We start from the raw sequence: 22,359 nt of genomic DNA on the forward strand, positions 1-22,359 counted from the left end.
TATTGTGTACAGTTCTGGTGTCCTCAACATAAAAAGGACATGGAACTGTTGGAAAAAGTCCAGAGAAGGCCCACGAGGATGATCAGGGGACTGGAGCACCTCCCATATGAAGACAGGCTGAGAAAGTTGGGGCTGTTCAGCCTGGAGAAGAGAAGGCTGCGTGGAGACCTCATAGCAGCCTTCCAGTACCTGAAGGGGGCCTATAGGGATGCTGGGGAGGGACTCTTCATCAGGGACTGTAGTGACAGGACAAGGGGTAACGGGTTCAAACATAAACAGGGGAAGTTTAGATTGGATATAAGGAGGAAATTCTTTCCTGTTAGGGTGGTGAGGCACTGGAATGGGTTGCCCAGGGAGGTTGTGAATGCTCCATTCCTGGCAGTGTTCAAGGCCAGGTTGGATAAAGCCCTGGGTGGTATGGTTTAGTGTGAGATGTCCCTGCCCATGGCAGGGGGGTTAAGGTCCTTTTCAACCCTAACTATTCTATGATTATTATTATCGGTGGTAGCAGTAGTGGTTGGTGTTATACCTTAGTTACTGGACTGCTCTTATCTCAACCCATGGGAGTTACATTCTTTCGATTCTCCTCGCCATCTCTCTGGGAGTTTGCGGAAAGAAGGGAGGGAGTGAGAGAGCAGCTGCGTGGTTCTGATTTACAGCTGGGCTTAAACCACAACAACTGGTCAGAACACAGGTTACTATAGAAAAGGGCAGATGAGTGAAGAAAGCACTAGATAAAAAAATGGAAAGAAATGGAACAATGTGAAAACAAGGCTATTGTCAAGAAAAAAGATGAAAAGAACAGTCCCAAAAGCAGGAACAATCCCATCTACAAAATCTAAAACCTATACAGAATACTGGATTAGAAGCCTACATAAAACTGGCACCAAAAGGAAAAAAAAAGGGAAAAAAAAAAAACCAAAACCAACAAACCAACAAACAAACAATCTTACTTAGCTAAATCGGGAGTTAAGAAGGCTGTCAGAAGGAAATGGTCAGAATTCAAAGAAATGGAAAGCTTGCCCACATGCAGAGAACAGAAAAGCCATATGAGATGGCAGGTCAAATGTAAACAAGAAATCAAGACAATGAAAATTAATTCAAACAGCACCTTACAATGGATACTCAACTTCATAGTAAAAAGTAAAAAATTCTTTAATAACATTCACAGCAGGAGGCCAGCTAAGAAATCACCACAACTACTTGAAGAACGAAGTATAATACGAGCATTTAGGGGTAGGCAAAAGTACTCTTGTGCTGGTCTCTTCTGATGAAGACCTTGGGGAGATTCCCACATCTCCAACATCATTTACAGTGAATCAACTTCCATACACAAGAATACTGAACCAAACAAATAATGCTAATGCAACACCAAAACTGGGTAGCATTCTCTCAAATGTGAGTCTGCAAAAACTGCTGGCAAAGCCACACTACACACCCTTCCAAACAGGTCCTCTGCCAGAGCCCTGAAGCGCTGCTAACACAATTCCCATCTACAAGAAGGGCTCCAGAAGGTATCTTAGAATTAGTCTCATCAGTGACCTCCCTGGCAGTGACAGAGCCCATAATAAAGAATAAATTTTGAGCACATGCACAAATACACTCTATATGGAAAGAATCAGTATAGATTTGTAAAGGGAAATCCAGCCTTGCAAGGCTGCTGGACTTGTGTAAGTGTTATCAGTCAGTACTTGGAGAATCCCATGAGCATGATATATTTGTATTTTGAAATAATTTCTCATTAGTAAGCTATTTTGCCCCAGGGTTGAAAAGAAATTATCACATCCAGGACATGACCAAAGAGCATTCACACTCAGAAACATGCTAATATCACCTAACATCACCATCACAGGTGATGACCAAAGTGCAGTATCGTGCTTATGAGAGCAACTACCCTGGGGACGTTTCAAAAACTGTTCAAGTTTCCTTGTGCAACGCTTCTTCCCACTAGTATTTTAATACTTCGGCAGCTTATCACCAGTAATTTCCTATATTCCTCTTCACAGCAGCTCTAGAACAGAGCAAGTCAACACAAACTACTTAACATTTTTAAATAAAATGCACAGTTGTAGAACTGAAATGATTTCTAATGAGTATCTGCACCTGTAAGCTTAGTTAAAGCTAAATGCATCTTTTTGCTCAAACCCAGATTCTATAAATCAAAGTGGGTATCATAGCCTTCAAGAGCTTAAGTACTCCTTTAAAAGAATCTGTCAATTATTTGATAGAAAACCTTTCCTACTGCAGTGTTGCTGATCTATGTCTCACACTCAAGGTTAATTTAATGCTTAAAATGTAGCACTTCAAGTACCATTGCCCAACATAATTTATCTTGTAAAGAATGTAGAGAACAGAGAAAGGCAATTATTCATGTGAATGAGAGAACATGAATCACAAAAGAAAGAAAATTGTATCTATATAATGCAGACATGCAAGGTCAATCCATTGTACTAGGCAACACAATGAAAGGAGATTTAAATTGTAGGGTAAAGCTACATACGGAACATACAGTACCTTTGGAGTTTTGTGTTTTTTTTGTGGGGTTGTTTTGTTTTGGTTTGTTTGTTTGTTTGTTTGCTGGTATAGCTGCCCACATTGTCTGTGAGCAGGACTCCACTTCAGAGCCCCTACCCTGGGGTCTGTCAGCTTAATGCAGAGAACCCCAGACCCAGATGACGACACAAAGAACCACCTCCATGTCAAGGCAGATTTGCTGCATCCCCTGGGTTTGGAACAGGGATGCTGAGGAGTGACTGCCCAGGCTCATCCAGCCCTTGGACACTTGCTGCTCATTCAGATGGAAAACTAGCAGATTACAGGTTAACTGGAGGAATTCAGAAACACTGCCAAGGCACATCGAAAAGCCAGAGCTCATCCACACTTCATGCTTGCAGGAGACTTTTAAGGGCTGAAAGAAAGTGCTGCTTCTTCAACATTAGTGGTGAAAAACTGACCAAAGAAAATGTGGCCAGCTGCTCAGTGGAGCAGGTGACTTTTTAAAGACAAAGACATATAAGGTTAAAGTTAGCCAATTTCTTCTTTGCCCTATTCGTCACTGACAAGGTCTCCCAGGTCTCTGAGATCCTCTCCAAGAAGATGAACTACTGGCAGTGAATTTGGTTGAAGTCAGGTTTTACTTGTGAAAGCATGATTTATCCAGTTCCATAGGACCACATGGGCTTCATCCATGGGTGCTGAGAACTGACTGATATCACAGCAAGGCTGCTCACTATCACCCTTGAAAAGTTGTGGTGATCCAGGATGGTCCTCAATCTCTGATGAAAGACAAATGTTGCACCTGTCTCAAAAAAGGCCAAAAGTTCTACCCTTCAGCCTTCCCTCAGTTTGCAGGGGAATGATGAAACACGTCCTCCTGGAACACACTTCTGAGTACATGAAGGAGGCGATGGTTATTTGGAACAGTCCACAGCAATGGACACAGTGCTCTTGGTAGTCAGCAACATGAACACCAGCAGGCAGTGTGCCCTGGCAGCAAAGGCAGCTGACTGCGTCCTGTATTAAAAGGAGGATGGCCTGTTAATTGAGGAAAAGTGACTGAAGGAAATTATTACCCCCCTGGATCTGTATTCATTATATGAACATCATTTGTGGACATGAAATGTCACATACATTTTTGGCACCCTTGGTACAATGAAGACCCTGATCAACTTGATTGAGTGCAGTAGAGTCACGAAAATGGTCACGGGCTGGAGTACATGTCCTGTAACATGCAACTGAAGGAATATGGCTTGTTAGGCCTGGACAAGAGAAAGCTGCAAGGAGGAAGAGACCTGTTAGACTGTCTGAATAAAGGTTCATCTTCATAGACACAAAGAAGCACAGAGAGATAGTGCTAAATGGGAGAACTTGAATGATACCCTGCCCCTGACTATTCCGGGTTATCACCAGAGTCATCAGCTTGAAGCAGCACAGATGAACAACAGCCAAGAGAACTCCACTAATGTACCCAGAGAAAAAGTGCCCCTGCTGCAGCTCCTCTTAGGGTTGTCACAGGAGAACCATCAATGAGAGGTCTGAGTCACATTTCTTTCTCATGCTTTCAACTCATTATTTCCCTACACCTCTGCCTGAGCTAAGGGCTGAAAAGACAGGCAACAGAAAGAAACAGCAGCAGACCTAAACAATGCTCTGGAAACAAGGAGCTCAAACAGATTTCTTGTTTAGCCCCTCACCCACCAGTCCTTTCCTGTATAAATCAGTCACTCTCCAAACCCCTTATTTACAAAAATGCCTTTTGTTCACAAAACGTTTATGCATTTCACATTAAAAAAAATCTTTATACATTTCACTTTCTCCTTTAACATACAATGAAATGTTCTGCATTAAGGAAAAAAAAAAAAAACAAAACCAACACAGGAACATTAACTAGTCAAATAAAGGTTATCTTAAACAGCATATAAAAATCAAGCTTAAGTGCTATTATGTTCTCCACAGCACAAAGCAAAGAACAAGGGGAGACAACAAACTCCAGTACATACATAATTGTGTGCAATTATACAAGCAATACATAACTTGTTCTAATTACTTTGCATTGACATCACTCCATTGTATTCCGAATTCTGCATCAAAAAGATGTCAGTCACCTCCAGGTGTCTCTGGAAAGCTAGATCTACTCCACTCATTGTGCATTACTCACTCTGGGAAATAATGTTATTTACAGACGCCAAAATGTTCAAAGAATATTTTAAGAATTCTTTCCAGACCTCACATTTGCTGTGTTGCTGGAACTGTCACTCACATTACTGACAGCATTTCTCTTAGTCCCTTAGCAGAAGAATGTTTCTAGACCGCATACATTCAGCAGCCAGTGATGCTGAACTAGCCAAATTAAACTACATGCCATGCTACCCCAGCTGCTATGTGAACAGGCGGTGAGCTCAAAGTGTCTACCACTGCTGATTCTCACCACCTGGTATCTGGAAGCTGGGATAGTGGTATTTGTGAGTTTGATGACTAATTAAACCCATAGGCCTTTAAGGCAGCCCCAGCTACTGTTACCTCTCTTGTAAGAAAACAGGTATCAAAATCTGGGTACAGATAAACAGTGCTGTCCTTTTTGCAAATGCACGCTGCATCATGTACAACACAAAATGCCAGCAAGTTAACGCACGCATGGCAGACAGCTTGGACAGCCAACAGGCTGTTTGCATATCCAGTTAACTGAATGGATGGCAAATTATCTCCCCTGATATCCTAAAGGCATACGATAATTCAGTTCCATCGCAAGGCAATCTTCTTTTCTCCAGATGTCCCCAAACGACATATGGAGAAACTAACTAAAACTTTTGCAAAATATCATCTCCACATGCTCTCCAAGAACCTGCCAAGAGTCCAGCACCTTCTAATCACATGTGGAGGGTATAATGTTCCATACCAAATTTACTTATTCATAGATATTTGATGTTATGCAGGATTTCTGATTTAGCAGAGCAACATAAAATACACCAATACCAGAATACAAATAAAAGTTACATTTAGCAAAATATATCAGTTGCAATACACAGTTCAATCACATCACCAGTATGAGTCCCATTACTGGTCTCTATAATGTCCACTGTTACGAGCTCGGCACCCCTGGTAACTGGGAAGAAATACATGGGTTAAACGCAGGTCAAGCGTGTTGCTCTCTTCGAAATGACTTCATGAGTTGTTTAGTTTTTATACTCTGTGTTGGACTGAGCCATGTACACACTGGCCCTATGCTGTCTGGCTAACTCAGGGAGACATTCACACTCTTCTAAAGAACTCAAGGAGAAATACTTGTACCACCAGCTGTTCCACTCAACTGCTGACAGACATTTATCTAAAACAAAGGTTTATCCAGTCCTCTTTGTGTTGAGACGAAGTGGGCTTATTCGCATTACTCTCTGAGCTTCATGGCACATCACCTTGCCCATTTCCACTGACCATTCTTCCATTGTAGAGGTTTATTCACTAAGCCACATTCCATCTTTGTCAGCCATAGAGCTGACTTACATGCGAGTTCAGGCTGAGATTTCATCTGATGACCTACCAAGTAAAATTATACAAAAACCAGTTATTAGTCTTGCAAATATACTATTTGATACCTCTACAACACAAAACTAACCCATATCAGACCACCAGGTCTGGAAGCAGTTAGAAACAGCTAACCTGGCTGCAAAAGAGAAGCAGGGAAGAGGGGGAAGAACTGCTTCATGCAAAGCAGCAGCCTGAGTTCAGAGATCTACTACACAACAAATGATGGGCCTTATGGGTCAGGATCAAAAGGAAGATCAACAAAAGGGCTATTGTTGTGGGGATCTATCACAGTCTGTTCCATTGAGAAGAAATGGCAACTTCTTTCGAGAACTGTAGGAAGTATCATCATCACCAGGTCCTGCCTCTCATGGAGTACTTTTTAAGCACCTCAACATTTCACAGAAGAGAAATGTCATCTGGCACAACCAGCCCAAAAGACTTTTGGAGTGTGTTGACAATAATGTTTTGATGTTGTGCTGGATAGACAAGCTGAAGAAGATGGGTGCTCTGGTTGATCTCCTACATATGCATATGGAAAAAACAGTGGGCAATGTCAAAGTCACATTCAAAGTCCTGCAATTAGAGTGAGATAAACCTACTCAAAAATACAGCTAGAGTGTTGATTATGCAAGAAAGCAACTCTGCAGAACAGGATCCTGGAAAGCAGATAAACAAGATGAAAATGAGTTGGTAGGAGGCACTGGCACCCAGCCACATACTACAATGCACCAGTAAAAGCGCAAATGCCCCTCTGTGAAGCACTCCTGAAGTCGCATATGGAATACCATGTTTTCCTTTCCCCACTACTGAGTTTAAGAAAGAGATGAATGAAGTGGACCAAGTACAGCGAGTCACCAGCGAGGCAATTTTAAGGGGCTGAAGCACATAAGATGCCAGAAGTACTTGGGACGGCAGTATCTACAAAGCCTAAAAAACCAGGTAAGAGACTAGACGATATAGACAACTACTGAATGTGGGTTAAAGAAAAGGTAAAGCTAGACTTGTTTCAGAAGGCACAGTTAAAGGGCAAGATGAAACAGTCAGAAGCTGAAGCAAGGGAACTTTTAACCAGATAAGGAAAATATATGAAGAGTGGTCAAATATTTGACAAGGTTGCCTAGGCTGCAGAATCTTCATCCTGGGACAATATCCTGCTTTGAGCAGGGTACCCAGCTACAAGACCTCTCCAAACTAAATCAGATCCCCAAGCCTGAAGTGTTATTCACTACAACCCTTCCTCTTACCATATATTGTATTGCTGGCTAATGCAGATGCAATCTGAATGGAAACATTCAATTGTTGAATGCTCCCACCCTGGACTTTGCCACTATGAGAGATCAAGCTTAATCTAGCACCTGCATTTTTCATTTGGTTTATACAAGAGTTCAGTTTTACTAAAGAATATATACTGATCACCCTGAAGAAAGCAAGCTCTGGTGAGACTTCAGCACAGCTTCCAGTGCCTAAAGGGGCCATCAAGAAATAAGGAAAGGGACTTTTTATAAGGGCATGAGGAGATAGGACAAGGGGGAATGACTTTAAACTGATAGACGGGAGATTTAGATAAAATCTGAGGAAGAAATTTTTCCTGTGAGGGTGGTGAGGCCCTGGCACAAGGTACCCAGAGAATCTGCAGCTGCCCCATCCCTGGCAGTGTTCAAGGCCAGACTGGATTGGATGAGGCTCTGAGCAACCTGGTCTAGTGAAAGGTGTCCCCGCTCGTGGCAGGGCAGTTGGAACCAGATGGTCACTAGGGTCCCTTCCACCCCAAACTATTCTGTGGCTCTACGATATGGTTAAAAACTGTATTAGCACAGGAGTAATAGGTTGCGAATTAACTATGTGTCTGCTTCATAAAACAAAAAACAAACAAACAAACCCCCCCCCCAAAAAAAAAAAAACCCAAACACCAGTGCTTGACTCTGACTTAAACACTCCTTTCCCAAAATGCATTATTTAAAGCAACTACTGGGATGCTTGCCGCAGCACTACACGACGAGCTCTTCCAGTTCGAAGCCGCTCCACGGCACCCTTCCAGGGGGAGGAGTTCTCCGTGTTGCCGATGACACGGTCTCCACAGCAACCCCCCCACCCCGGGCACCGGCCCGCTGTGCAGTGGGACCGCGGCCGTTCCTCCCGCACCGGGAGCTGTAATGCCTGGAGGCGAGAACGGTTTGGTAGATGGAGCGAAGAAAACGCACCCTAAACACACTTTGAGTTAAAAATGGAGAACTCCTTTGTGGAAGAAGTGGCTGCATCACTCATCAGAGAATTTCTCAGTAGAAAGGTAACCTGTCTCGATTTTCTACAGCAAGTATAAATGAGAATGGCACATGAAAAATCTAAGGTACTAATAATAGACTGACGATTGCTGGGGGGAGGGAGAGAGAGGAGAGAGAACGACACGGGACTTCTTCAGCCTTAAAGCAGCCGGACATGAAGGGCAACGGGCCGGGAAGTATCGGCACTACATTTCCCACAAAGCCTTTCTATTGCTGAAGATGGAGGCCGGTATCCGCCTTGCTTGTGGAAGCCCGAGCCTCCTACACAACACGCCTGCAAACCCCGAGATTAAATCAAGGAACTCAGTTTCAGGGTTGTTTTATTTATTTTCCTCACTAATTATCTAGCTTGCTGTTGTGTTTTCAAGAGGCACAGAAAACTTCCCAGGAGAAACAGTTAAAAAAATATATATATGCAAAAAGCAAATGGCTCTAGAGAAACTGTTAACTTTTTTTTATTATTATTTTTTATTTTTGGGGCTCATTTTTTGTTTCGCTCTTGATTTTAAACTTTTCCGGTGGTGGTGGTTTTGTGTTTTTCTCTCCTTCTCCCTTCCCCGGTTCGCAGCAGTAGCTTGTCAGCAACTTCGCGGGGGGGGGGGGGGGGGGGGGGGGAGGAGGGGGAGGAAGGGGACAGGGAAGAAAGGAAAAAGAGACCATTATACTTTTCCCAAACTTAATGCTGTAAAAGGAGTGTGGGACTGAGCATAAGAAAAGGCACCTTCACATTTCAAAGTGAAAGCACCAACCACCCTGTACTTAAGTTGAATCCTAAGGAAATGCTGCTGATGTCCAGCCCTGTCAGTTCTCCCATGTCAGGAATGAATTAGTTTGTACCAGAAATTAAACAGCCAGTTGCCTTATCAAGTGCTGCACAAGCCTTAATTTTCTTGACCTCTTTTGCATCCACTCTCCAAATGCACATTTTCAATGTTTGCGAGCAAAGCTGATGCATTTGCCAACAGGATTTCAGATGCAGAATTCATTATTTGCCATTTACTGCCAGGAAGAGTGAGAGGCTCAAATCTGTCAGTTCACAGATTGCAAAGATTTTTTCAGATGAAAGACATAAATTTCTGAGTTAGACAAATGTCAAGGTAAAACTGAATAAAAGCATAAAATGAAGGGGAATGCCCTGCAGGTACACAGGCCATAGAGCTTACAATACTAATACACACTTGAACTGCCACATCTCTTTTCTACAATAGACTCTGGAGTCAAAACAATAATCCTTCATGCTTCTGCACAAGCATTCCGCTGCGTCCCCCGTATCTTCAATACAGATTGGAGCCAACTGTGATAATGATCCTTTATTTACCACAACTTATCCATCATTCCCTAAATCTAAGCCATCAGATCCATGTGCAGAAAAATATATCCTTTATTATAACAATAACCTTTCAAAAAAAAGTCAAGACTTTGTTTCAAAATGGTTGTCTGGTATTGTACCACTTAAACTGGTTTAATGCACAATAAATCAGGCTCTCCCTCCAGAAAGGGAAATGCCTGTACATTTTGTCTCTTAAGTGCCCATTTACTCTGACTAGAGATTCAAAGTAACTGAGAACATCTGAAGTGCCCAAACCAGCTGATGTCAGAGACATCTCACTGATCTCCAACCCAAGACTGATCAGAGTAACTTCAATTCATGATAAGGGCTCTGAAACTACTGACAGCTGGAGCACATTTATGTTCAGACTTCGTAATTACCCCTGTCAGAATCACATTTATGAAAAGCTGTATCACATCTTGATGGAAAAAACAAACACCCTGTTTCTGGAAGTGTTTGTACCTGAAGCTCACATATTTGCTGGGGCCTTCATACTCATCAGCCAGCCTTATGAAGCTGTTCAGCAGTTGAAGTCACCTGCACAGAGGCCTTTTTTGTTTTGTCATGCTCAGTAATTTCCATCTCACAGCCAACACAGCCACCTTAATTATTTTCTCATCTGTGGGCTGTGATAAGGCAAGACTGTACCACTAAAGTACAGATTCTAAGGGTTAGCTTGTTATTAATTACTGCCATCCAGAAGTTTAATATTACATCCAAAAAAGTCATAGGATCATAGAATAGTTAGGAAATGACCTTAAGATATATAGTGCCAACCCCCTGCCATGGGCAGGGATGCAGGTCAAGACTAAAAAGACTTGTGAAGTGGTACTATCTCAAGTACTCTAAAGTCTGACACTCTTCCTTCTCAGGGTTTGAAGAAAACCATCACCACCATGGACCAAGAGCTTCCACGTTCTGAACTTAGCATCAATAACAGGAATGAACTTCGGAACGTCCTGCATCTGCACTCCTTGTACAAACACAACAAGGTAAGGGAACAGATGCTGCTCCTAAAATGTGGGATCAGATACCATGAAACTATGCCAAACATATCAAGACTGTAGTATGCCCAAATGCAAGAGAACTCCAGCTTTCATCTGGTACTGCACTGCTGTAGATGCACCAACAGTTCTCTTAAGGAATGGAGAGTTCAGTATCTAGGTGAGACTACAGCTCATAGGATGAGGCTGAGAACCTGGCAGTTCATAACCCTTCTACAAACTGTAAACTCCAGTAAACCAGGAGCAGTTACTCATGTCAGTACTTCTTCCATCATTTTGGCTAGATTATTCAATTGTGGAAGTACCTTTACATGCCCATTTTTATCTGCAACTTTATTTAAGACCTGGCAGATTAAATTATACTTCTAACATTATTCTTTGAAATGCAATATAGATAGCAATATTTGATAAGAAAGACATCAATGAATGACTTCCATTTCAAGTTCACTCATGACTTAAGGCATCACAATGCTTTTGGTAAGCAGCATGAGGCTATTCTGTAATAGATCACTTCAAAAAGATCTCTCAGTGTAGATCGTAAAAATCACGAAACAGTTTTGGTTGGAAGGGACCTCAAAGACCAAGACCACCACCACTCAGTTCCAACCCCCCTGCAATGGTCAAGGACACCTTCCACTAGACCAGGTTGCTTAAAGGCCCATCCAAGCTGGTCTTGAACAGTGGCAGAGATGGGGCAGCCACAGCTTCTCGGGGCAGCCTGTGCCAATGCCTCACCACCCTCACAGGGATGAGCTTAGTCCTAATACCTCATCTACATCTCCCCTCTTTCAGTTGCATCTCCATAGAAGGCATTGTAGTGTATTTTAATTTTTGTGTTAGTTTTCTTCTAAATGAAGCTGTCATGTACGCATGACACATTTTCCAGAGTACTGTTGAACAACAGTGTAACAAGTGGGGTGTTGGCCTATAATTAAAGAACTATCCTATGCACATGTTAAGAGTTCTATAATCCATGCTTCTTACCAAGTTCTGATGAAATAAATGACAAATACTGAAGTCAATCTCTAAAAATCCTTCTAGTTCATTCTACATTCTTCTAAAGTTGACCAGGTAACATTAACGTGTATCCTAGCACAGTTACCATACTTTGCAATGTTTCACTAAAACAAGAAATGATTGTAACATTGTTTTTCTGTATCACGCTTCCTTCATTGAACACAGCAACACCTTCAAGCTCTCTATATCCCCCAGCTCACATCTACTTTCTTGGATTGCCTGGACAGTCATCTATGGGATACACCCACAGGCAGCTAACCCTAAAAGTAGTTAATATGTTCAGCTACTGTACAGGTGTAAAAAGAATATCCTATCTTAGACTAACAAACAGCTTCAATAGTCACCAAGAAGTTTATTCTTCCTTTTGGACAGGCAAAGGAGAACCCACTGAAAACACTTCTTGAAATTATTACTAACTACTTCCTTGAGCACCGTGGGACTTCCCGAAGCATCAGTTCAAGTTCTGCTCTGTCAGGCCCTCAAAGTAAGAGCTCAACATCTCACCAACCCAGCTTATCAGATGAGGATCACGTGTGTGGGAGTGCCACTACACTCGATGAAAGCAGAACTCAAGCCCACAGGTAGTCTTCTCTCTATCTTGTCCAGACGCAATTATTTTTTGTGTAAATTAAATAAGGTAAGTAGTATTACAAGTTTTATCATTTATACCTTCGGCTACAGTACCTCTTAATAGTTATCCTAGTAACACAAAGCTTTAAGTTTCCAGATTCTTAAAATCCTCTATGCAAGCCGCCCTTTAAAAGTGCTTATATATATCCTACCAGTTGCAAAGACTGATAATCTGAATTACATCTTTCAGTCACTGAAAGACATAGGAATTTAAGCTTTAACGTCTTACAAGTTGGAAATGTTCAAATTGATGCACACTCCAATGAGAAGTTAACCACCTGCACTTAAACTACAGGTACATGCAAGCCTTATGTAATCAAAAGCAAAGCATACCATCTTAAATTCAGTCATTACCAACAGTACAGGCTATTTTCATCTCACAAAACACAGGGAAACACGAATAGCCAAATATTCTGACTGTACTTCTTAGTGCTTCACAATGGATTAACAGCCCTAACTATGCTGCAGTATAAAGCTTTTAAAATGGGCACAAAGGAATAATTAATCTTCCCACCCCTCTTAGGGAATTAACCTGATTTTATTCCTAATATGAAACACAGCATGCTCCAAGTAGCTAAGTCTGAGCATCAGTGCATGCAACCCCCCAGCAAGTCTTTTGTTATAAAGAAAACCAAGTTTTTTAAACTTGATGCTACCAGCTGAAAAGCAACACTTGAAAAGGAGGCAGTACAAAAGTAGCTGCTTCTGTTTTTCAGATATAGGAGCTTTTAGCATGTTAACAAGTGATTTTCTCTCTCCCTGACACTATTACCACATCACACTGCTTCCAAGCCTGCACATGCCTCATTTTCTCCCCCTCCCCAGACACTGCAAACTGTTCTGTTCCCCCTGCGACCTTCTCTAGTCTCCGCAGACTTTTCGTGCTACAGCAAAAAGCTTATGGCAGAGGAATACACTAACACCCTGTGGAAACAGCAGCACCCGGCACAGTTAAACGACCAACTCCCGCCCCCTGTCTACCGCGAGCAAAATGGCGTCATTTCCCTCGCCTCCTCCACATATACCTATAGCGCGTCCGGCGCATGCGCATTGGGACACGAGAGCTTTCCTGCCCTGCCGGCCGCGGCAAAGCGAGTCTTCGGCAGGTGTACCAGAGTGGCGGTCGGTGCGCCGGAAGTGGTGTGTTAAGGGGCTATTCTGCTTTAGACTGGAGGCTGCTCTATGGTTTTAAGCCCCTGCTGACCGGGAAGTTATGCGTAGTGTGATTGTTTAGTTCCGACCCCGTCGTCATAAATGTACACACGTGAGAAGAATTAAAGCCCCACATCCCGAAGCAGCAGGTGTGGGTGATGGAAGTGGGATATGTCACTGTGCTGTGAGGAATACAGTGCAGGTGCTGTCCCTCGTGGGGTGAAGCATTCCTGCACCCCTCAAAAAAAAAAAAAAAAAAAAAAATCTCAGATTTAAGGAAAATTGGAAATCAGAAAGTGAAAAGCAGAAATGCCCAACTTTTCATGTGTATGAGCTTACCAAGCCACACTTATTGCTGCCAGCTCCAGAGGGGGCAAAATCCTGTACTGACTTGCAGGTTTCCGTATAAATCCTGTGTGATTTTGTGTGTGCTTTCTTGCCTTCAGCAGCCCAACCTAACTGGTTATGCCTTCCCAAAGCAGGAGATGACAAAGTTGGATGGAGGTGTAAGGAAGGAAAAATGGGCTGAGTGGGTATGATGAGGGAACATGGGTTTCAGGGTCTGTCCTGGTAAAAATCAGTATTTGTAGCTGATTTTTCTTTCAAAACCATCTGAGAACCTGACCCTCAGACTCCTGGGCAGGTGGCTTCATTTTTCCCTTAGATCAGGTCTTGTTCCAGCCATTTTGGTGGCAGAGCTGTAGGAGAGGGCTGCAAAGCTGGCACAAGAACTGTCATGGGTAGGTGATGGGTTAGCTTGGTCATGTCTGATTTTAGCCCACAAAATGGACCACTAAAAGAAAAACCATGTGTCATGATTTAAACCCAGTCAGCTATAAATCACACGGTCTCTCTCTCACCCACCCCCCCTGCTCCTTACCCTCCCCCTGCTCCTGAAGGGATGGGGAGGAGAATCAAAAGAATGCAACTCCCGTGGGTTGAGATAAGAACAATCCAGTAACTAAGGTATAACACAAACCAGTACTGCTACCACCAATAATAATAATGATAAAGGAAATAACAAGGGAAGAGAATACAGCACCTCACCACCCACTGACCGATAACTTGCTCCACCCCGCCCAACCAAGCACTGACTGATACCTAGTCCAACCCCGCAGTGTACTACCCCTTCTGGGTAACTCTTAGTTACATCCTGGGCATGACGTGCTGTGGTATGGAATACTTCTTTGGCTAGTCTGGGTCAGGTGTCCTGTCTCTGCTTCCTCCCAGCTTCCCCTCCTCCCTGGCAGAGCATGAGGCTCAGAAAGTCCTTGGTCAGACTAAACATTTGAGCAGTAACTAAAAACGTCGGTGTTATCAGCACTGTTCCCAGGCCAAAAGTCAAAACCACAGCGCTGCAACAGCTACTAAGAAGGAGAAAAAAATGACTGCTATTGCTGAACCCAGGACACCATGGGAACATGCAGTTCTGTGATCCTTCTGGATATTTCCATCCCCTCTGTCCAAGGAGAAGTCAGGCATTAGCAGGTCAAACTGCCAGTGCCTGGAGTTAATTTTAATTTCAACTGTCTGGATAATTTTTAACAATGCTTTTAAGAGTGGAGAGTATAATCAGACAGGTACTGTTCACTTGTTACTTATTAAAGAATCTTCTTTCCTCTTAAGTTACCTCTTAAAGTCTTTCTGAATGTCTGTAACAGTTTAAACAATCTCTGGGCTGAAACACTGTCGTTTGGCAGTGAGGGGTTACACGGTCTTAGGTCAGGAATAACAGTCCTCAAATGCTACTCACAGAGACTTACCATGCTGCCTTCAGTTACATATGCACCGTATCTTAACAACACGAGACATACTACTTCAGAAACCAATTTTTAACTGGTTAAATGAAAGGAGTATTTTTGTTGTACAAGATGCTTCAACTCGTGGAATTGCTTTACTAATGAAATAGGATGAAGGAAAAGATTGTAAAGTGAAAAAACAGTTCAGTGACAGTTATCGTAAAGAAGGCTAACATTTTCAGGTTACACAGAATATAAATTTGCAAACTGACCCAAAGAGGTCTCAGTGAAGTGGGAGCTACTCAATAGAAGAGCTTCCATTTAAGAGTAATACTATGCAGACAGCGAAGCAGATCCTGATGAAGAAAATTGGACTCATCATGATTTCTTACAGGGTCAAATTATGACTTTTTTTTTTCTTAATAAAAACATGATTTGTTAAAATATATTTCTAAGAAAGAAGTGTGTATAGTGGTGTAAATATGGAGTGTCAGATCCACGGGAAACTCACCTCCGTTTCAGAAAAGCTTGTTTATAGCATTCTATATGTGTAGGAAAACATGCAAATATGTGAACTAGACCTTCTGTTGCTGCCTGAAGGAACAGGCTAAAGAATATGGAAGAGGTCAGATGACATCAGCATAGTAACCTGTTGCCAAGGAAAAGCACAAGTCATAGAATCATAGAATACTTAGAGTCGGAAAGGGCCATAAGGATCATCTAGTTCCAACCTCCTGCCATGGGCAGGGACACCTCACACTAAACCATGTCACCCAAGACTCCGTCCAGCCTGGCCTTGAACACTGCCAGGGATGGAGCATTCACAACTTCCTTGGGCAGCCTGTTCCAGTGCCTCACCACCCTCACAGTAAAGAACTTTTTCCTTATATCGAACCTAAACTTCGCAGTTTGAACTGAAATACAAAAGTATATTTCTTACTAAAGTGTTATACATTTGAACAAAGAGTGAAGGGGGCCAGTAGTGTCAGTCTTAAGTTAATGATAAAAAGAGATGTTAGCAAAAGTGTTACCAAATTTTCAAACTGCCGAAACACAGAAGACAGAGGATGAATGGGAATGGCTGGTGGTAGCTTAGGACCTGTTTGATATGATACATATAGTTTGCTTTCTGTGATGGCATGGTAAATATCAGAAGCGTAAGATTAAAGTGTTACAGATATTATAACCAGTTGTGACACATAATAGTGATATTGAAATAATGTCCTGAAGGCCTACATATAGATGTGAAAAATGATTAAGTACTGTTGCTAGATAACATGTAACTTAATTTGACAGCAGTGATTTAATTAACTGAGAGATGTTTTCATTGATTTTATTGTGCATGATTCTGCTGTTTGAAGTTTTGCCTTTTTCTGCCTTGTAGATATAATGTTGAGAATTCACTAGATAAAATCTTTCCATCCAGAAAACATCAACACAAAAGTGAAAAATGCCACACAGGGGCAATACACAACAGTCAGTTACTCTCTGATGGAGATAAGAAGTTACAAGATAGTCGAGAAGATTTAAAAACAGCAACGGTTTCCGAGGAGCTGAAATCCACAATGAAGGAGAAACCCAGGCCCAGATCTAGTCTCATTGTCAGAGGAATGATGGCTGGACCAGTAGCAAGTTCACCAGAGGTAATTTTCAACACTTATAAAATACTTGGTTTGACCATAGATTTTATGTATAACCTTTTGTGATAAAGTAATTTACAAATGATAATAAAATTACTTTTACATGCTAATCTATTAAATCGGCAGTCTGAAAATATGTGGCAAGTTAGAGAAGTGTTTCTAGTTAATGCAGAAATTCCAACTGTTTCAGGTATAGGTACTACACGCAAGTACACTCTGTCTGTGATCTTAGGTTACAGAATTTCTTTATAAATCTTTTTGATTCTTGGTATCTCTTGATGGATGAGATTCTCCATTTTCCTAGAAAAATTGCTTTTTTATCTTAATGATATCTACGGCTTTCAAAGTTTCCTTAGCCATGGGTATCTTTTTCTTTTTTTTTTTTTTTTTTCCCCTTCCCAAAATCCCACATTTAATCGGTAGCAGTTTGGAACTGAAAATTATTTTTAGCTAGAAATGTGTTTCTAAATTGGTTCAATCAGACAATATTCCATCAGTAAGTGCTTTCAAAACACAGTTCTAGAAGTCTTGCCTCTTTTTCTGCATGCTGCTTTTATCTGGACAGGAATTTTCCCTGTGTAAAATTAGGATTGTAACAATGCAAACATTGTTGTTCTTTTTTTTTTTTTTTTCACAGTTTTGAACAAATCATTTAAATAATACCAAAGAGAATGTGGAAGTTGAATTAGTTGGATTTTGATAAATATCTCTGATTTAGAAATAAAGACTAGGTACCTGTGGTGGACAGTGTTTCTAGTAAAATGCCTTTTTTTTCTGAGTTGGGTACAACCCCTAAATTAAGCTTTTAGGAGTTATTTTGTTGATGTTCTTCGGTAAAACCAGTTTTTAACATTGTGTAGTACCTTTAATAGTACTCAAAACTGTACATCTGTCTTTTTATAGTTTTTAAAAAAATCTAATTTACTATATAACCTGATTTCTAACAATAAACAAATTTCTTAACCCAGAAATCACTGATGGAGCTTTGCTTTGTTTTCATGTTTGTGTAAAGATGCTAAAATTTTAATGGTACTTATTTTTAGGATCTGCAAAAAAGGAGGCTTTCAAAACGATCCACTAGCATAAGCATCACAGCACAGTTCAAGGCTGAAGAACATGAAGGAAGTGACCTGAGTGTCCCATGTACTGATTTTCAAGAAAGCAAAGGATCTTCAGCACAAGTAAATATGGGGTTCACATCAAAGGCTATGTCAAGTTTACACACAAGTTCAGCCTTTGAAAAACTAAGAACTGTCCCCAAAGATACAGATGGCTCTTTTGCCAAACTGCTGACTGAAAGAGAGAGGACCAAGACAGAAGAAAGAAAATCACTTCCAAGCTTTGGTACAGACAGCAATGAGAAAAACCTTAAAGTGAGTGCCCCTCACAGACATTCAGAGGCTGGAAGAGAGAAGAGAGAAAGATCCTTCAAGAAAAATGAGAGTCGGTTGTCAAGCCATAGGTAAGAATATTTGTAAGACTATTATACTAAAAGGTTGAGGAAGTCTGATGGAGGACTAGGGTTGACTGAAGTACACCTTCTGATTTCATTGAGGGGGAGTGGCTGGAAGAGGTGAAGATACTGAAAGGCAGAGAAGTTGATTTAACTTACTAATTTTTGACATCCAAAACCACTCATTACTCCTTTCTTTGTTAGTGGAGGCACCCTAGAAGTGCTGTTTGCTGTTTACTGCTTCAAAAGGAGCTAGTTACTAGTTCAGACTTCAACCAGACTGGATAAAATTCTTTGGGAAGACTGTGTCTGACCAAGACAGCTTTGGTATTAGCTTCACTCATCTGTACTTGGACATGCTGACACCTCCTAACTTATGGAGCGGTAATTGTGGAGTACGCAGAAAAGGAGAAGCTGGACTGAAAGGGGACTGCCCCAGAGTACCGTTTTGTGCAATGTACTGCAGTACTGTGCTCCATTGCTACAGTAAATGACTTCTCCCTGGGAGTGTTCAAAAACCATGTAGACAAGGGACCCTAGTGACATGGTTTAGTGGTGGATTTGGCAGTCCTAGGGGAATGGTTGGACTTGATGATCTTAAATCAACCTAGTTGATTCTGTGATTCTATGATTCTATTTGAAATACTTTCCTTCCTTCCTTCCGAGGACTGGTTTGTTTTCAGCAAGAACAGAAGAGGGAGCTATTTCCTAAGCAGAGGTCACCTAATCTGTTTTCAGCGTATATTGAGGCTCTTCCTGCTAGACGATTTGGGTTAAAGCCAGTAGAGCATTTGAATTCGTGCTGAGCATTGAGCTCCTGAAAACTCTCACTGAAATCAACAGGGCTGCTGAAGTGAGAGTAACAGAGAGTGCAGGTGAGCCTCCAAATAAAAACTGACCATTACAATATGAGGCCTGGCTCTTGCAAGATTTTTATATCCCTTTGGCCAAATCCCGTAGTGTTTGAGAGCCTTTCAGGATTTGGCCAGAGTGCTTGAGCATTTCGAGGCATGAAAAATTACAATGTATTTTTAAATTAAATTTTAAATGAAATTTTAAAAATTACGTGGGTATTTGTCTGGATCCTTTTCTATTCTCTGTTACTACCTGACACCTGACATCTCTGGCATAAATGCTAATCTGAGTATTTAGATGAGTAGCTGAAAATCTGTATAGGGTTAGCCACAGCTAGTTCATTCTGAGGCACCTGCAGTTCTGTTTTTGTTTCCCATAGAAAACTGAAAATATACAAATGTTATTTTTCCTTCCATTTGCTGTGCTTTTCATTTTCTTTTCTCATATGCAAAAATAAAAAAAAAATGCACATAGGCAGCAGGCATCCATTGTCTCCATATGAGAAAAAAAATGAAGCAAAACCACTGCCACGCTTCAAAAGACTATGTTATTGAATAAATGCTAAGTAGCTGAGTGGGCAGAAATACCTGTCTCTAAGTATGTCCTGGGGAAATACAGATCCACTGTATTTTGACTCACATGTTTTAATGAAAGAAATGATCGTACTTTCTTTTCATCAACTATCAAATTCTTAGCTACTGCATGAAGTGTGTGCGGCTGAGAGGCCAGATTTGTGACTTGCTATTTCAGTCTTATAGTATCAACATGAAGCTAGGCCTCTGAGTACCTTATTTGACATAGACGTTTGTCCTCATTACAAATTGGAGGGTTTGTCTTTCTTCAAGTAGATATAATTTTGATTTCCTGACAAGATTTATTGACTTGGTTTCTGTGATGACCCAAATTAAATGCTTACCTGCAAAGAGCATCTTTTAACCTGGGCAGAGCCTTGAATGGAAGTGGGGAAAGGTTCCCTGTTACTTAAATAGCTTGAGGTGGCGTAAACCCTCCCTTGAGCAGGGTGGTTGGACCAGATGACCTCCAGAGGTGCCTTCCAACCTCAACCCTTCTGTGATTCTCCTTAATGCTGAATCCCCTATAAGGAGGAAGTATTTAGCATTAGCTGAGTACACAGAATAAAGAATGAGGGTCTATATTGAAATGGAATTAATGATCTTTAGGAACTGTAAAAAAATAAACAGTTGTTAAAGTTGATGCCAGACCTTGGATTAAGATCTTTCTATTGCTTTTCCAGAAAAACCGTGGTGAATAGTGAGTTATTTGGGAAGGCTAAATGGTGTTAGAAGGTCAGATTTCCCCATGTTCCATAGCTTGAACAAACAAAATTGGGGAAAGGCAGGCAAAACCACTTCACAGCAGCTGAGAAAGGGTTCTTTTGTCTCAGCTACAGAGGCATACTACAGTTGTTGCTTATGCAGCCTTTGAAGTTGAAGAGATCTCTGAGTTTTCCATGTCCCTTAATTTTGTCAATGTGTACTAGTGATGTGGAAACCCTCCAGTTCTCAGCTGGATAGTTTGTAAGTGAGTAAATCTGGGCTGGCCAGCTGCATTTTGACAGGGCAGTTCTGCAGTGTAGTGGAACCACATTATGCTGAGTTAGATATTATCTGGAGACCTCAGTTTCACTTCTGGTGGTTAAGAAGAGCATGAACATATTGCCATGTTTGAACTTTTAGTTTCCCTCCCCAATTCCAAGAAAAAATAGCATAGAAATTAGAATCAGAGCATTGAAAGAATAAAAAGGTATAAAATTGGAATCAAAGATCCAAGGGAACAAGAAGCTTTAGCAATCAGGACCTGAAGTTAAGGATATCTTGCCAGTTTCATAGAAATTAAAAGGGAATGGCTATCATAAAGGCAAAAAGAAATGTGAATATTGTTACGTCAGAACAAAAATTTCCTTCTGCCATTAGTGAACAAAAGCATACAGCAGTGAATCCCATTGTCCAAAGGCAGAGATCTGTAATACAGTTTCAGGAGCAAGGAATGTAATTGATTCTTCACTTATGCTTTCATTGTGAGCAATCACCCTACTTATCCAGTTCTTCTAATTGCATCTGCCATACCCTTCTTTGCCTTGCCATCAGTCTTGGCTACAAAACTGAATGTGAGCTAGTGGTTTCCTTTCAGAAGCCTGCCAGTACAGATGGGTATTTCAGACAGGAGGGACAGTTTTATGACTGTGTAGCTTGGCTTCAGATGCCTTTTCCAACCAAAAGCTAAGTATCTCTGATGCACTTCATCTCCACCACCAGGAAAGTAACTGCCAGTGAGTTCAGAGAATTTCTCTTCCTGCAGAAGTCTCTCAACTGAGTTCACCTTCGCTGAGTACTCTTTAGTGGTTCCCAAAATATCACTCATTATTTGGTAATAAGCCTTTTTTTTGTAGCAGTGCTCTGCATTCTAACACAAATAGGGTAGGGTTAGTGAATTGCCATAGATACCAAGTTCCTTAGTGGAACATTACTCATATTTCATAGAATCTTAGAAGTTACAGATGGAAAAGACCATTTAAGGTCATTTGTTTCTATGGCAGATTACTCATTACTCTCTATATATATTTGCAGTAATACTTTTTCCAAGGGTTTGTCTAGTCCAGTCTTAAATGACTCAAGTGACACATATTCTCCCCTGAGAATATATTCCAGCATCTAGCAGTCCTTAGCCTGAGGAATTTCTCCCTTATATTCAAGTTACATTTGCTTTTTTCCTGCCATATTATCCATAGATGACATTAATTTTTTGACTGGTCTTTCTGTTCCTTGCTACATGATTGCCTATCACAGAATCACAGAATCACGGAATCCCAAGGGTTGGAAGGGACCTAAAAAGATCATCTAGTCCAACCCCCCTGCAAGAGCAGGGTAACCTACAGTACATCACACAGGAACTTGTCCAGGCGGGCCTTGAATATCTCCAGTGTAGGAGACTCCACAACCCCCCTGGGCAACCTGTTCCAGTGCTCTGTCACTCTTACAGTAAAGAAGTTCTTCCTGATGTTAACGTGGAACTTCCTATGTTCCAGTTTACACCCATTGCCCCTTGTCCTATCACTGGATATCACTGAAAAAAGCCTAGCTCCATCATCCTGACACCTACCCTTTACATATTTACTGAAATCAAGAAAAACTACATCTACCGCTCTACCATCATCCCTCCACCTAGTCACTTCCTCATAGAAGGCTATAAGGTTGGTCATACATGACTTCCCCCTC

At 41.4% G+C, this 22,359-nt stretch overlaps 1 protein-coding gene across 3 annotated transcripts in view; it reads left to right on the forward strand.

Annotated features, from left to right (window-relative positions):
• The first annotated feature begins 8,088 nt into the window (after window positions 1-8,088).
• MINDY4 (MINDY lysine 48 deubiquitinase 4) overlaps window positions 8,089-22,359 on the forward strand; it is a 73,776-nt gene continuing 59,505 nt past the window's right edge. For 2 of the 3 annotated variants that reach the window (XM_065666900.1, XM_065666903.1), the window contains exons 1-5: window positions 8,089-8,308; window positions 10,506-10,625; window positions 12,027-12,235; window positions 16,560-16,818; window positions 17,859-18,277. In XM_065666900.1, the coding sequence (XP_065522972.1) occupies window positions 8,246-8,308; window positions 10,506-10,625; window positions 12,027-12,235; window positions 16,560-16,818; window positions 17,859-18,277 (1,070 nt within the window). In that variant the 5' untranslated portion in view covers window positions 8,089-8,245. The remainder of the gene's footprint in view (window positions 8,309-10,505; window positions 10,626-12,026; window positions 12,236-16,559; window positions 16,819-17,858; window positions 18,278-22,359) is intronic. The other variant, XM_065666902.1, reaches the window with a different exon arrangement.

This window comes from Lathamus discolor, chromosome 2 (genome assembly GCF_037157495.1).
Source record: "Lathamus discolor isolate bLatDis1 chromosome 2, bLatDis1.hap1, whole genome shotgun sequence".
Classification (NCBI taxonomy): domain Eukaryota; kingdom Metazoa; phylum Chordata; class Aves; order Psittaciformes; family Psittacidae; genus Lathamus; species Lathamus discolor.